Here is a 13,360-nt window from a genome sequence, read left to right as displayed (position 1 = left end):
GGGCATGAAGCTAACGTGACCACAGCTAATGATCCATCATAAATAAACAGGGCTTTTTAAGCTGAGTTAATGCTAGCGAGGCTAAACCGACAATCCAACATCAACCTACAGGACAAACCGCAAGCGAACACAAAATCTGAGTTTCAGTGTTATTGTTATTTAAAAATAATCAGGAATTTAAAGAATTCACTCCATCTTGTTTCCTGTGTTTAGTTTTTTATTGTACACGAGATGAAACATGAGATCATGTGTTCATGTGCTGAACCCACCTGTCCGGATGATGTCACAGTGCAGGTAAATGATTTAAAGGTAAATTCATTTATTGGAGGAACAGTTCCCGTTCACAATGAAGTAGTTCTGTTCCTGCGGCTCTGCTCCGACCTGACGCCACACCCAGTTTCGCAACACACACACTCCACCGCCTCATTTATGTGTGTGTGTGTGTGTGTGCATTTGGACAAAAAGTGTGTGTCGTCCTGCAGTGTGTCTGTGTGTGTGTGTAAAATTGCCTGCGCATGCAAGCATTTTACAGTTTGAGTGAAACTGTCACCTGAGAGCAAGCGAACGCCACATCACCTTTAGTCTGTGGTTAAACTCAGCAGCTGCACACGGAGCATCTCACAGCCTCCAAACACACTTCATTCGCTGGTTTTCTTCAGATTTGTCGGTGGTGCAGCGAGTTTGGAGAGTCAGTTTCGGTTCTTGCTGCACCGCCACCCTCCCGCAGAGTACACTGACTCTCCACCTGGTCCAACAGTGAGGCTCCAGGTGAGCGCACATAATGGTGGAGGAGGTCAACAACAGAGGTAGCTCGAGGTTGGAGTGAGCAGGTTTGTGAATGGAACACCTAGTTTGACATCCTGGGACATCGATGAGGAGACTAAACCACTCACATGCCGACAAACCTCCCCAGCTGTGGCGGTCTTTGGCTGCACCGTCAGCGCCCCCTACAGTGCAGGACTGCGCTGGCAACTTGAGTGTTGTTATGACACTTATTCATGTTTATTGTGAGGCGGCGACCTCTAGTGGCCACAGTTGTTATGACGGGAGGAAAAGAGGAAGTCAGGTGACGTAGCATAAAAAGCAAGAAAGTCGACATTCGGAGGAAGGTGGAGGTGCGTGGATGGTCAGAAACTGCCGATCACGTCCCGAGCGAAACGCAGAGTCAACTTATTTTAACTTACGTAACATTAACGTCCTCATTTCACCCCAAACCGCCACTGTTTGATAGCTGTAACCACCTTCATCGCAGCAGCCTGTCGCTCCTCCTCTCCGGCAGTCATGTGTGTTGTCATGGACCTGAGTGTTCAGGTATGAGGATGAGCTGAAATGATGATGACTCCCGATCGTTCTGCTTGAGCAGCTTTTATTCTTTTCATGTCAGATTTTAGAAACATTTAAATAACCGTCGGCGTGAAACATCACTTTGACTCATCTTCACTTTCTGCGAAGCTGCTCTCAGTTTTCCACCAAATCTCCTTCATCATTTATGTGTTTTAGCTTTCAGTGTTGATACTGCTGCTTCGATTTTACACTGAGAAACTTTGATTTCATTCTTCGATGGTTGAAATCCTCGCTGAGATTCTCTCTTTCCAGCCACGTTCAAACTGGATTTCTGCCACGGAGCTTCTTAGCAATCGAATTACAGCGGAAAGAGAGACATCCAACAGCTTTTCCCTCCTGAGACTCTTCATTTCAGCAGTGATCAATGTGGCGTAACCGGCAAACTGTCCACACATTCAGTTAAACCGTCCCTCCAGGCGAGAACGGATCAGCGTGGATAAAGAAGAGAAGGAGGCAGGAGGAGCAGGATGATGCAGGCCTCATACGTACGGAAACGTTTGTTTGAATCACAGCTCCATTATATCCGACGTCAGTGATTTTCTGAGGTTTTGATGCTTCAGGTTCGGCGAACTTCTGCACCGGCTTCGAGTCAGCAGAGGGAAGACAAACAGATGTGCAGAGAGATAATAGAGACAGCAAAATGAAAGCAGATTCAGAGCTCCTGCTGAGTTTATTAGCAGAGCGCACCTGTTCACAGGCTGCAGCAGGTGCCTCCAGCCGACGAGGTTAGACTGAACGGAAACCTGCGTGTGTGTGTGTGTGTGTGTGTGTGTGTGTGTGTGTGCACTCGTCCAATCACTGTGCCCGTCTGCCACCAAACACACCCATTTGTCAAGACAAACGAGTGGCACAGGAAGGAAGGTGGATGAGGTGGGAAACCTGGCGCCGCGGCCGAACACGGTGTGCTTTATTACCTGGAAGAGGGAAAATGAGTTTTGTCAACAAACGGCCGTCTATCTCCCCTCACGTCGACGGCCTCGCGGCGCTTGATTTATCTCCGCCGGATTGGAAGCAACGGAGTGAAAACGGGCGAGAGCGAGGATGTGCTTTCCATCACAGCAGCCGAGACGTTTAACTGAGCGCAGATCAGTTAACGTCTGATCAGGAGCGTTTCCCGTCGCAGCGTCCGAACCCTTTCAAACACGTCGGGCAGGAAACAGAAGCTGTCGTTCCTGAAGACAGGAAGCAGCGTCATCATCATCGTCACACCTGTGCTTCAAACAGCAGCGCCTGCAGCTCACATCATGTCGTGTGTGAACGGACCCTTCGGTTGAAATGTGTGAATTCGACACATTTCGGTCTCTGTTCTGCCGGTTTTCACCGACAGTTTGGATCAGCTGAGCAGAAGCTACGCTCAGTTTGGTCAACATGTTCGCTCTCTGCCAGGTGAGGTGGGGGAGAGGAAGGTGTGACGGAGGAAGCTAATGATGGTGAGCTTCTGGGCCAGAACTGATGCTGATTTGTTTAAAGGTGGATGTATAGTTGGAGGGGCTAGAAGAGCTGAAAGCAGCAGGTGAGAGGAGATATTCCCTCTGTGTGTGTGTGTGTGTGTGTGTGTGTGTGTGTCTGTCAGAGAGGAGGCAGACGGACAGTCAGGACTCACCTGACACACCTGTCGTCCCCGGCTCTGCCTGACCCGACGCTTCCTGTTCACTTTGCCTCAGCGCTGCGAACGATGATGAAGATACGAGAAAGAGCTCGAGGTCAGAACCAGCATTGATCAATGTCCCGTTTGACAGACAGCCAGATAACACACCTGCATGCTGAACATCTCACGGACGCTAACCTGCTGCCGTAACAGACTCCTCCTCCTGGAAAGACTTTCCAAAATATTCAAGACCTGGCTCCCACTCAGCCCGAAGAGCATCAGCGAGGTCTGGATTATAAGACCTGGTTCTCAGTCAGTGGTCCAGGTCGTCCTGCAGCTGCTGGACAGGGATGACGTCCAGAGTCCAGACAGTTCTGACTGAGGCAAACACACACACACACACAAGCACACACACACCCCTGCTGTTAGCAGGAGCGATGCTAACAGCATGAATCCCCACAGCAGGAAGTCGTCTCTTCACTCTGTTCCACGTCATGTCGTTCTGGTGGTCAAACAGGATTCTTTTTTATTTGAAGGAACAGCTCCAGTCTGAGATGAGCTCTGAACAGACGAGTGTTTCCAGGAGCAGCAGAGCCCCCAGCGGGCCTCAGAAACGATGCTACAACAAGTGAGCGAAGTGCAGCTGAAGCAGCCAGAGGGTTAACAAACACAGGTGTGAAACGCTCGTTCACACACTCACACTGTGGTTCCCAAACAGATTCACACCTCTGTTCAGACACACACCTGCAAATCCAGCTTGAAGTGACACCTGGAATACTCCAATAAACTAAGACTTGAGTGAAACAACAACAGCTCTTCATCTTCAGTGTTTGTGCTCATGTTCATCAGACGAGCAGAATTTACTTCATCCTGAACTCAAACAAGAAAATGATTCAAACGGCCGGTTTCTCTCACCAAACCTGTGGTCGTGATGCGGTCTCCATGACAACGGCCAACCCTCCCCCGACGAGCTGTTGTGACATTACGAGCATCCTCTGACATTTCACAGTCGGGGCAAAAGGTCAGGAGCCCTGGGCCGAAGGAGGAGGAGGAGGAGGAGGAGGAGGAGGAGGAGTAGAAATGAAAGAGGAGAAGAAGAGAGGGAGGGAAAGAGGTCAGAGAGGATTCCTGCTTCTCTTCATCCTGAGTCCTCCAGGCTCTCCCTCTGTATTGATTGACCCTAATATGTTTTCTGTGCGCACACACACACACACACACACACACACACACACACGCACGCTGCAGTCACCTCGCGGCTCTCTGTGACTCTGAACTGACTGATGTGAGGTCAGGTGTGAAGATGGTGAAGATATTGTCAGAAATTTGGTGTTTTTGTGTCTCATCCAGTTAAAGTAAAGCAGCCGCCGTGAATGACTGAACCGCCGCCGCCGCCACACGCCTCACTCGACCAATCAGACGGCTGCTGCGGCCTTCCGGTCTGCTTTTCCCGTTTTCATCTGTATGTGCTCTGGATGTTTGATCCCCTCGGTCCCCCCAGCAGCCTTTGTGTCACGAGGAAAACACATCAGGACCATAAAACCCATTTTCAGCAGGTCTGCGCTGCAAAGGTAGCCAAGATGTTTCTACACAAATTCAATTTAAAGGATGATATTCTGATTTTTTCTTACTATCATCACATCCATCACAACCAGTTCCCACCCTGCCCTCTGGTCCCCAGCCTGCAGACCAGTTCCCACCCTGCAGACCAGTTTCCACCCTGCCCTCTGGTCCCCAGCCCGCAGACCAATTCCCAGCCTGCAGACCAGTTCCCACCCTACGGTTCCTGCCGTAGAAAGCGACATGATACGACACGACTCTTCAAAATTTAGATGATTATTAAATAAAAAATGAAAGCTGTCTCACACGATCAGAGCTCAGTGAAGACCTGAACACAGACCACATCCACTGAGCCTTCAGTCTGTCAAACAGACTTGAGTAAATGTACTTAGTTACATTCCACCTCTGGCCCAGTTACTCTTTGATAATGGGATAATTTGGAGTTGAGCGGGACAGAGCGTCTGAAGAATAAACAGGATGCGTCAGGTAAACTGGGCCGGACTACAGTTTCACCCTGAAGGCTGGAATGGGATCAGTCACCTGGACGATCACGTAGCTTCCAGATTGATGGTGAATATGAGGCCGTGAAGCGATGGACTGAGACTGGAAACAGATCAAAGTTGTCTTCTCTCTGCGGCTCTGAGACTTTCTCACATTTATCTTCCCCTGATGGAGCGCGAAGCATCGACCGGCCGATCCCTCACAGGTGTCACAGTGCAGGTAAATGAAAACCTGCCTCGGATCCTGGAGCTCGCAGAGAGACTCGTACGTTCCTACGATCCAAAATCACGTCCAAGGATTTATTCTGCGTCCGTGCAGCAGCAGATTAAAGATGTGTTGTTTCCTCCAGGAATTATACTGCTCCCATCTCCTGTGACTGCTTCACTTCTCAAACACATAAAACTGTGAGAGCAGATCACAGTCTCATGTCCACCTGAGGCCAGTCTGAGGACAGAGGACAGGCTTCACCTCCAGGACACCCCCAGATGAAAAGTGGAAGAGCTGAGACTCAGTTTATTTTAGTCCCACTGAGGACAAACCAGAGTGAAGATGAGTCCACTGACTGAACTGTCTCACAGCTGCTGTCCAACAAAACACCCTGAGAGTTCAATGAAGACAACAGATTTCAGTTCAGTGTTTCAGTGAAACAGAGGACGATACAATGAGACAGAGGACGATATATGAGACAGAGGACGATATATGAGACAGAGGACGATACAATGAGACAGAAGACGATATGTGAGACAGAGGATGATACGATGTGTAGTTTTCTGATATTACCTGTCGGACAGGTGCGTCTTCCTACCTGCAGCGCATGTGGAGCAGCTTTGAAAGGAGCCACCTCATTGGCTGAGAAAAGCCACAGCTGTTTGTGTTGTGCTGCTCTCAGATACAGTCTGATTTACTGATACTTTACTTGAGTATTTCTGTTTTCTGCTAGTCTATCACTCTACACTGCAGAGGGAAATATTGCAGTTTTTACTAAAGAAAACATATGATTTGATGTAGTACTACAACACGTAATACAACTAATCAACCCAGCAGTACACAAAGTACTCAAAGAACTGCATCATTAAAATAATATTCTGTAATAATAAAACACTGTGAGAAGAGATACTCCATCATCAGTAATTTTACTTTGATACTTTAAGTAAACTTCTGTACTTTTACTGAAGTAACGTCCTGAATTCAAGACTTTTCAGTGTAATAAAGTATTTTTAGATTGTTTCTCTACTTTTACCAAAGGATCTGAGTCACTGTGTGACAGCTGGACGAGATCGAGACTCAAAGTTTTATTCTGAAATGTTCATTTTTAATCAAATCTTAGTTCCTGAATCTGAATCTGAGTCAAATAATGTCCACAGTCCACTGTGACAATGGACACTGTCTCACTACCAGCTGGAGGACAAACAGCTGCAGTCAGTCACGTGATGCTTTGCTCAGATCATCCACCAGATGGCGCTGTTAGCTACATGTTGCGTGTGGAGTCACAGCATCTGCGGACCGCCTGTCTGATTTCTGCCGTAATGACATTAATCATGATCTGATTGATCTGAGTGAGTCGATGGCTTCGATAGAAAACAGCAGCGTGAATGAAGATGGACAGACAGCTGATCAGAGCTGATTCATCAGGTTCAGTCCTCCAATTATTCAGAGATTTAATGAGCTCAGACTCCGTTAAAACTGTCAGTTCAGGAAATCCTGACAAGCTGTGAAACATCTCCTCAACATCATGAAACCTTCAGGCGAGTCTTCAAACTGTTCCTGGATCAGAGCAAATGGACACAATTACCCTTCAATCACGTGTTGACAAAGTGTTGAACCACTGAGCCTTTCAATCATGATGCTATCACCTGTTACCAATCAACCTGTTTACCTGTGGAATGATCCAAACAGGTGTTTTTGGAGCGTTCCACATCTTTCCCAGTCTTTAGTTGCTCCTGTCACAACGTGTTTGAAACGTGTATCAGATTCAGAATCAGCAGATATTTACAGAAATCAATGAAGCTGATGAGCTCAGACATTAAATATATTGACTTTGTGCTGCTTTCAGGTGAGTTTCTGTCCGCAAGGAAATGATCACATTCGGTTTTATTGTGTATATTGTGTGAGTCCAGGTGTTCTGACAGCACAGCTGATGCCTCCTGCAGCACTTCGTGAAAGTAAATTCATTTTAAAAGTTCACATTATATTGAAGCTGCATCAGAGAATCATCCTAAACTGTGTTTTCACGGCAGGTTTTACAACTTATGTGAGCCCTTGTTTGATCATTCACGAATCCTAAATTCACAGATTTCTGAATGGAGTTTGGTTTGCAAACTGAAAACAGGGACGACAGTTTGGAGGTCCTGGACGCTCCTCTTGGTCTTCTACCTCCCAAAAGCATTTTTAGGATTTTACTCGGCAGACTGACAGAAACAAAGCTGCAGACAGAGCTGCTGGATTCCGGTGAGCCCTCACAGCTCATCACTGGCCGCTGCCGCCTGCCAGCGTGCTGCTGTCTGCTGGTCTGCTGCTGCTGCCTGCTGGTCTGCTGCCTGCTGGTCTGCTGCTGTCTGCTGGTCTGCTGCTGCTGCTGTCTGCTGGTCTGCTGCTGCTGATGCTGCTGATGCTGCACGGTGGCGCAGCACAGATCCGACTGAGGATTTGAGGATGGAGCGTGAGGACAGCGGCTCTGCTGGAGGCGAGTAGTCCGGATGGAATGACCCAGAGGATCCGCAGAAGACGCTCGTTCTGCCCGTCACTTTCACCGCGGCGAGAGAAAGCTGCTGCCGACGTGAAGCCCCTCCGAACAGATTTTACTGAAGCGCGTTTGTCCGGATCAGGTGCGCCGGCATTTCCTTCACTCACCTGGATGCTGGTTTGTTCCCGGAGCGCACCGGCGGGACTGTGCACGGAGACACGGAGAAAGTTTGCAGGCTCTGTTTTCGTGGACGGATGGCAGCTGTTGATTGGAGATGGACGCGCCTCGTTTAACACATCACCTGACTGTGGATGGATGCTGTAGATGTTATCGCGGCTGTTCTGGCAGATGATTGTGTGTCTGATTTGACACCGTGGACACCCGCCGTGCTGACAGACACCTGCGTGTTCGCGCTGCACATGAGACCCGCCCGTGCGGCTCTTTTCTGGGGGAAACTTTGGGACCGGGGCGCGGTGGAGGATGAAGGCAGCGCATCGTTTCTGGCTTCCGTGCGGACGCAGAGCTCTCTGACTGCTCCCTGCACGTGGTTTTAACAGAATTGATCGTTTGTGGATGGATCTGTGATCAGGTGTTTGCCGGAGAATGTGCATCCACACTGTGAAGTCCTGCTCAGGCTGGAGGGGAGAGCAGCGGAGATCCAGATCCCTTCCCGGGACCACAGGTGTTCCCTGTAAACAGGTAGGTGCAGTTTGCTGATGGAGCTGCAGTGATGGACTCACGTCACAGGGGAAAATTCATGATAAAATTAATATTTGGAAAATGTCAATATAATTTTAAAGAGCTGATGGTGAGGTCGGCGCACCAAACTCCTTTTAAAAATCCAGCAGTTTAGTGCCGCATTACACGAACATCAAGTTGTGTCTGTGCTGAATCTCGGCTGGAAAGATTTTCACACTCTTCGTGTGAGTGAAGCTGAGAATCACTGATGGAGAAAAGCTGCACACTCAGTGAATCTGTTCTTTGAGCTGAAACCTCGCTGTGAGCTGATGATTCACAGAATATTCACATCTGATCATCGAAAACATCTTTAATGTCAGCAAACACAACCCACCGATGGTCCTTTTGAAAATGAGGCGATTTTATGAGATATTCTCACGTTCCATCATAGAATTTGATGAGTTTTGAACTTTGATTGATGCGTGAGACCCTCTGTGTGTTTTAATTGTTGTGTTGGGAGTTCAATGAGTGAATGAATGTTCTGATGCTCTTCCTCTGAGTGTTGGAGGTTTTGGAGTGATGAGCAGGTCGTTACAGAAGCCGATCAGCTTCAATCAGTGTGACAGTTTTACTCTCAGTCAGAAACTTTTGATTAGTTTCAGACTTTATTTGTGATTTAATTTAATTTCTTTTTTCTTTCAGTGACTCCAAATCCCACAATGCCGAGCTGTGGATAGAGAGGCTGCCCTGTGGGTCCAGCCTGTGTTTACCTCCCTGCACCTCCTCTCCTCATCCTCTCCTCGTTGCTCCCTTTTTCCTCTCCTCTTCTTCAGCTCTTCATCCTCCCTCTCTCTTACTTCATCCTCGTCTCCCCAGCATCACTATCGGCCCCCCACTCTCCTCACCTCCTTCTCCTCTTGTTGCTGTACCTCCCTCCTGTCCTCCCTCCCTCCCTCGTTCTACCCACCACGTCCTCCTCTTCCTCCCCCCGCAGCACACATGCAGGCCAAGAAGCGGTACCTGCTCGTGTCTGTGGGGGCCGGTCTTCTCTTCCTCGTTTACCTGTGGGGTCTGCAAATCGGGGAGTTCCAGCAGCAGCCGTACCAGTATCACCAGTTTCCCCAGTACCCCCAGTACCCCCAGTACCACCAGCAGGAATACCAGTACTACCGCCAGAGCCAGGAGGCGTACCAGCCCCTGCCCCTCCCCCAGAAAAGCCCGTCCAGACCTCCCAGGCCCTGGCCAGAGTCCACCCAGCTGCTGGAGCCGTACCTGGAGGGCGGAGAGCAAGAGGTGGGTGGAAGCGGCATAAAGGGACGGGAATGATGGAGGGAGGGGGGGCACCGTTCATCCTGTCATGTGGCAGTGCTGGAGTCAGAACTGATGGAGGATCAGTTTGCTCCACCGGCAGCATGAAGTGCCACAAATCCTCAGAACACACAGATCCTCACATGTTCACTATAATTCTTCTTATCGATTAATCTGCCCATTTTTTTTACAATTGATCATTTAATCAAGCTCGAAAAAATTGTTTCTAAACTGACGTCAGTTGAAAACCTGGAAAAGATTCTCGATGTCGGAAATGACGGAGAAAAGGAAAAAATCTTTACAGTTAAAGGCAGCAAGTGTTTGATGCTGAAACAATTTATTGATTATTAAAAAAACAAACAAAACCATTTTCCCCTCTGAAGTATTCTGAGTCTGATTCTGAAATCAGCTGGAGATTAATTTTGTTTTAACGAATCGATTCATCGATCGATCATCGCAGCTTTTGTGTTAAATGAGAATTGATCGTGCAGAATTGATAGATTGATAAAATGGATAGAAACTTTGACTTTAATGACGAGGTGTAGTGAATGTGTGTGTGTGTGTGTGTGTGTGTGTGGCTGTGTATTACTCTGCTTGTGGGGACAAAATGCATCTCCCCATAATGAGAATGTTAAATGTTGGTGAAGGTTCAGATAAATCTCCAGGAAATGAATGGAAGTCTGTGTAATGTCCCCAGAAGTGATGGAAACCTAACATGTGTGTGTGTGTGTGTGTATATGTGTGTCTGTGTGTGTATATGTGTGTGTGTATTTGTGTGTGTGTGTCTGTGTGTGTGTGTGTGTGTGGGTGTGTATGTCTGCGTGTGTGTGTGTATGTGGGCATGTGTGTGCGTGTGTGTGCGTGCGCGTGTGTATGTGTGTGTGTGCGTGTGTGTGTGTATGTGTGTGTGTGTGTGCGTATACATGCGTGTGTGTGCGTGCGTGTGTATGTGTGTGTGTGCGTGCGTGTGTATGTGTGTGTGTGTGCATATACATGCGTGTGTGTGCGTGCGTGCGTGTGTGTGTGTGTGTGCGTGTGTGTGTATGTGTGTGTGTGTGTGTGTGTGTGCGTATACATGCGTGTGTGTGCGTGTGTGTGTGTGTGTGTGTGTGCAGGAGGACAGCCCTCAGCTCCATCACCAGCACACTTCACCTCGAGAACGGCGTGCGATCCGTGACAACATCTACAAGAACAAACGCTGCCGCATGGAAACCTGCTTCGACTTCGCTCGCTGCCAGTCGGGCTTCAGGGTTTACATCTACCCTCCTCAGAGGGGGGACGAGATCTCCGAGACCTACCAGAAGATCCTGTCCTCCGTCGAGGAGTCCCGCTTCCACACCGCAGACCCTTCGCGGGCCTGTCTGTTCATCCTGGCCGTGGACACGTTGGACAGGGACCAGCTCTCGGCCCAGTACGTCCAGAACGTCAGGATCCGCATCCAGAGCCTGCCCACGTGGAACGACGGCAGGAACCACCTCATATTCAACCTGTACTCCGGAACCTGGCCGGACTACACCGAGGATCTGGGCTTTGAGGTGGGCCAGGCCATGCTGGCTAAAGCCAGCGCCGACGCGGTCAACTTCCGACCCAACTTCGACGTCTCCATCCCTCTGTTCTCCAAGGACCACCCGCCGAAGGGAGGGGGCGTAGGTTACCTGACGCTCAACGACGCCCCGCCCTCCAGGAAGTACCTGCTGGTTTTCAAAGGGAAGCGATACCTCACGGGCATCGGTTCTGAGACGAGGAACGCTCTGTATCACATCCACAACGGGGAAGATATTATTCTGCTGACCACGTGTAAACACGGCAAAGACTGGGAGAAACACAAGGACCCCCGCTGCGACAGAGATAACGAAGAATACTCAAAGTAAGAGCTCCTCTTTGTGCTTTGTTTTCTCAGTCGGGGTCCTGAGCGGCTCCCTCAGGACGACCCTGCAGCTCAGCAGACTGTAGCTCTGTGGCACCTCGTTATCGGCTCTTATTGGCTGTTGGTTTTGTGCATCGTTACCTCAGAAGTGCTCGCCGTGTTTGTGTGCAGGGATGTTGCTGCGTGACGGCGCTGAGCATCGAGCTCCTCTTCTGTGTGTGAATGAAACAGGTCGGATGCTTTCATGTGCACATTTCACGATTGTCAGGGGGGTTGAGCTTCGCTGCCGCTGTGCTGCTGAGACAAAATGCTCTGAAAACGCAAGTGTGTGTTCGTGCTGTGTGTGTGTGTGAGTGTGTGTGAAGGAGAGCGAGGAGGAGGAGAGCAGGAAACTTTTTGTCAGCTCAGCAGTTGGTCGAGAGGAAAGTGATCTGAGTGGAGAAGACGAGCTCCCCTTTTGAAACTGTTGGCGAGCGCCGGCAGGTGAAAGACGAGGAACGGTTGCATGTGGAGCTAAATGGGAACAAACTTCTCGACTTCTCTCGCCGTCTCCTGGATGTGTTAGTCCAGGAGTCATCCGTTGCATGTCTCAGGTTTAGATATTGGTGAGAGTCAAGGGAAAGCCACCGTGGAGCTGAAGTTTCACAGTGAGGGATGCAGATCTGGCTGCACTGAAGCAAATTATATCTGCAATTAAACTGCTGACTTTCACTTTATCAGAGTTTAAAAGTTCCCATCAGATAAACAGTCAGAGGGACAACGATCCCAAACATCACCTGTAGACCAATCCAGACCCTGAGCCTTCAGTCCTGCAGAACTGTGGCTCTGAGCTCAAAGTCTCCAATCAGCAGCGAAACATGAGGCCAGATGATCAATATCGAACTTTAAAGTCAGGATTGGAAAAGCGTGTTCCCGGTCCTGCAACCAGAATCAAGTTTACTGCAAAGTAGATTTTCACTTACAGAGAATTTGTTTTGGTAAATTAACAAAGTCAGAGAAAAGGAAACAGAAAGTCCAGGTGTGTGATGTGGGGATTCAGGTGAGGACTCAGCAGGCACAGCTGAAGGGTGAGACCTGCTGAGTCAGCACAGGTTCGATGGATCTGCTGGAATCAGACAGATCCACACGTTCGTGTTTGTCCTGAGATCAATGAGCACCAATGAGCTGTTTTTCCTCTGATGTAATATTTAATGTGTGAGGTCACTTCCTCTGATGTCAGCGAGGCCATCGAATCATGAAAATCATGAATTTAACTTCAGTGAATGTTAATACACAGTGTTGCTGTCAGAGAAATCAGTAAAAGACGTTTCGGTAGCAGGAACTTTACAGCACCAGGCTGTGATTCTGGTTCGGGAGGTGGGCTGAGTCGACGCCGCGGCAACAGGCTCAGCCCACCTCCTCGTTTCAGGAGCTCACTCGATGCTAAATCAGATCTCACAGTTTCCACAGAAGACACTGGTGTGTGGAGAGCGTGCTGAGGCAGAGGAGGAAACAGTGTGGTCGGGGCAGGGAGGCCAAACTGAGGGGCCACGGGGGCCGTGGGGGCCATGGCCCCAGTCTAATGATCACTACTCGTACCTTCACTTGATCAGTTTCAGCCTGCATGCCAAGAGGACACGTCTCTGTAGCGCAGACTAAACTCTGTGCTGTTCACAGGGGGGGAAATAAGTACGCAACATGTTTCCAGCGCAGCTGTTCACATGAAACCAGACCAGACATGAGAATTAACTGAGTAACACCGCACAGATGAAGACATCAGAACATCTGATCCATAAAAACACGATGAAGTGAGATCACACTGAAATGAAAACACAGAACACAGAAAGAAAAAACC

General features: G+C 49.0%; 1 protein-coding gene across 1 annotated transcript in view; it reads left to right on the top strand.

Annotated features, from left to right (window-relative positions):
• Positions 1 to 9,350: 9,350 nt before the first annotated feature.
• The window catches only part of LOC121621952 (exostosin-1), a 159,134-nt gene continuing 155,124 nt past the window's right edge, over positions 9,351 to 13,360 (top strand). Inside the window, exons 1-2 of the mRNA XM_041958697.1 lie at positions 9,351 to 9,644; positions 10,775 to 11,526. Of these exons, the coding sequence (XP_041814631.1) occupies positions 9,351 to 9,644; positions 10,775 to 11,526 (1,046 nt within the window). The remainder of the gene's footprint in view (positions 9,645 to 10,774; positions 11,527 to 13,360) is intronic.

Source organism: Chelmon rostratus, chromosome 18 (assembly GCF_017976325.1).
Source record: "Chelmon rostratus isolate fCheRos1 chromosome 18, fCheRos1.pri, whole genome shotgun sequence".
Taxonomy (NCBI): domain Eukaryota; kingdom Metazoa; phylum Chordata; class Actinopteri; order Chaetodontiformes; family Chaetodontidae; genus Chelmon; species Chelmon rostratus.
Note: the sequence above shows the minus strand (reverse complement) of the source record. Positions and strands in the feature narration are given on the sequence as shown.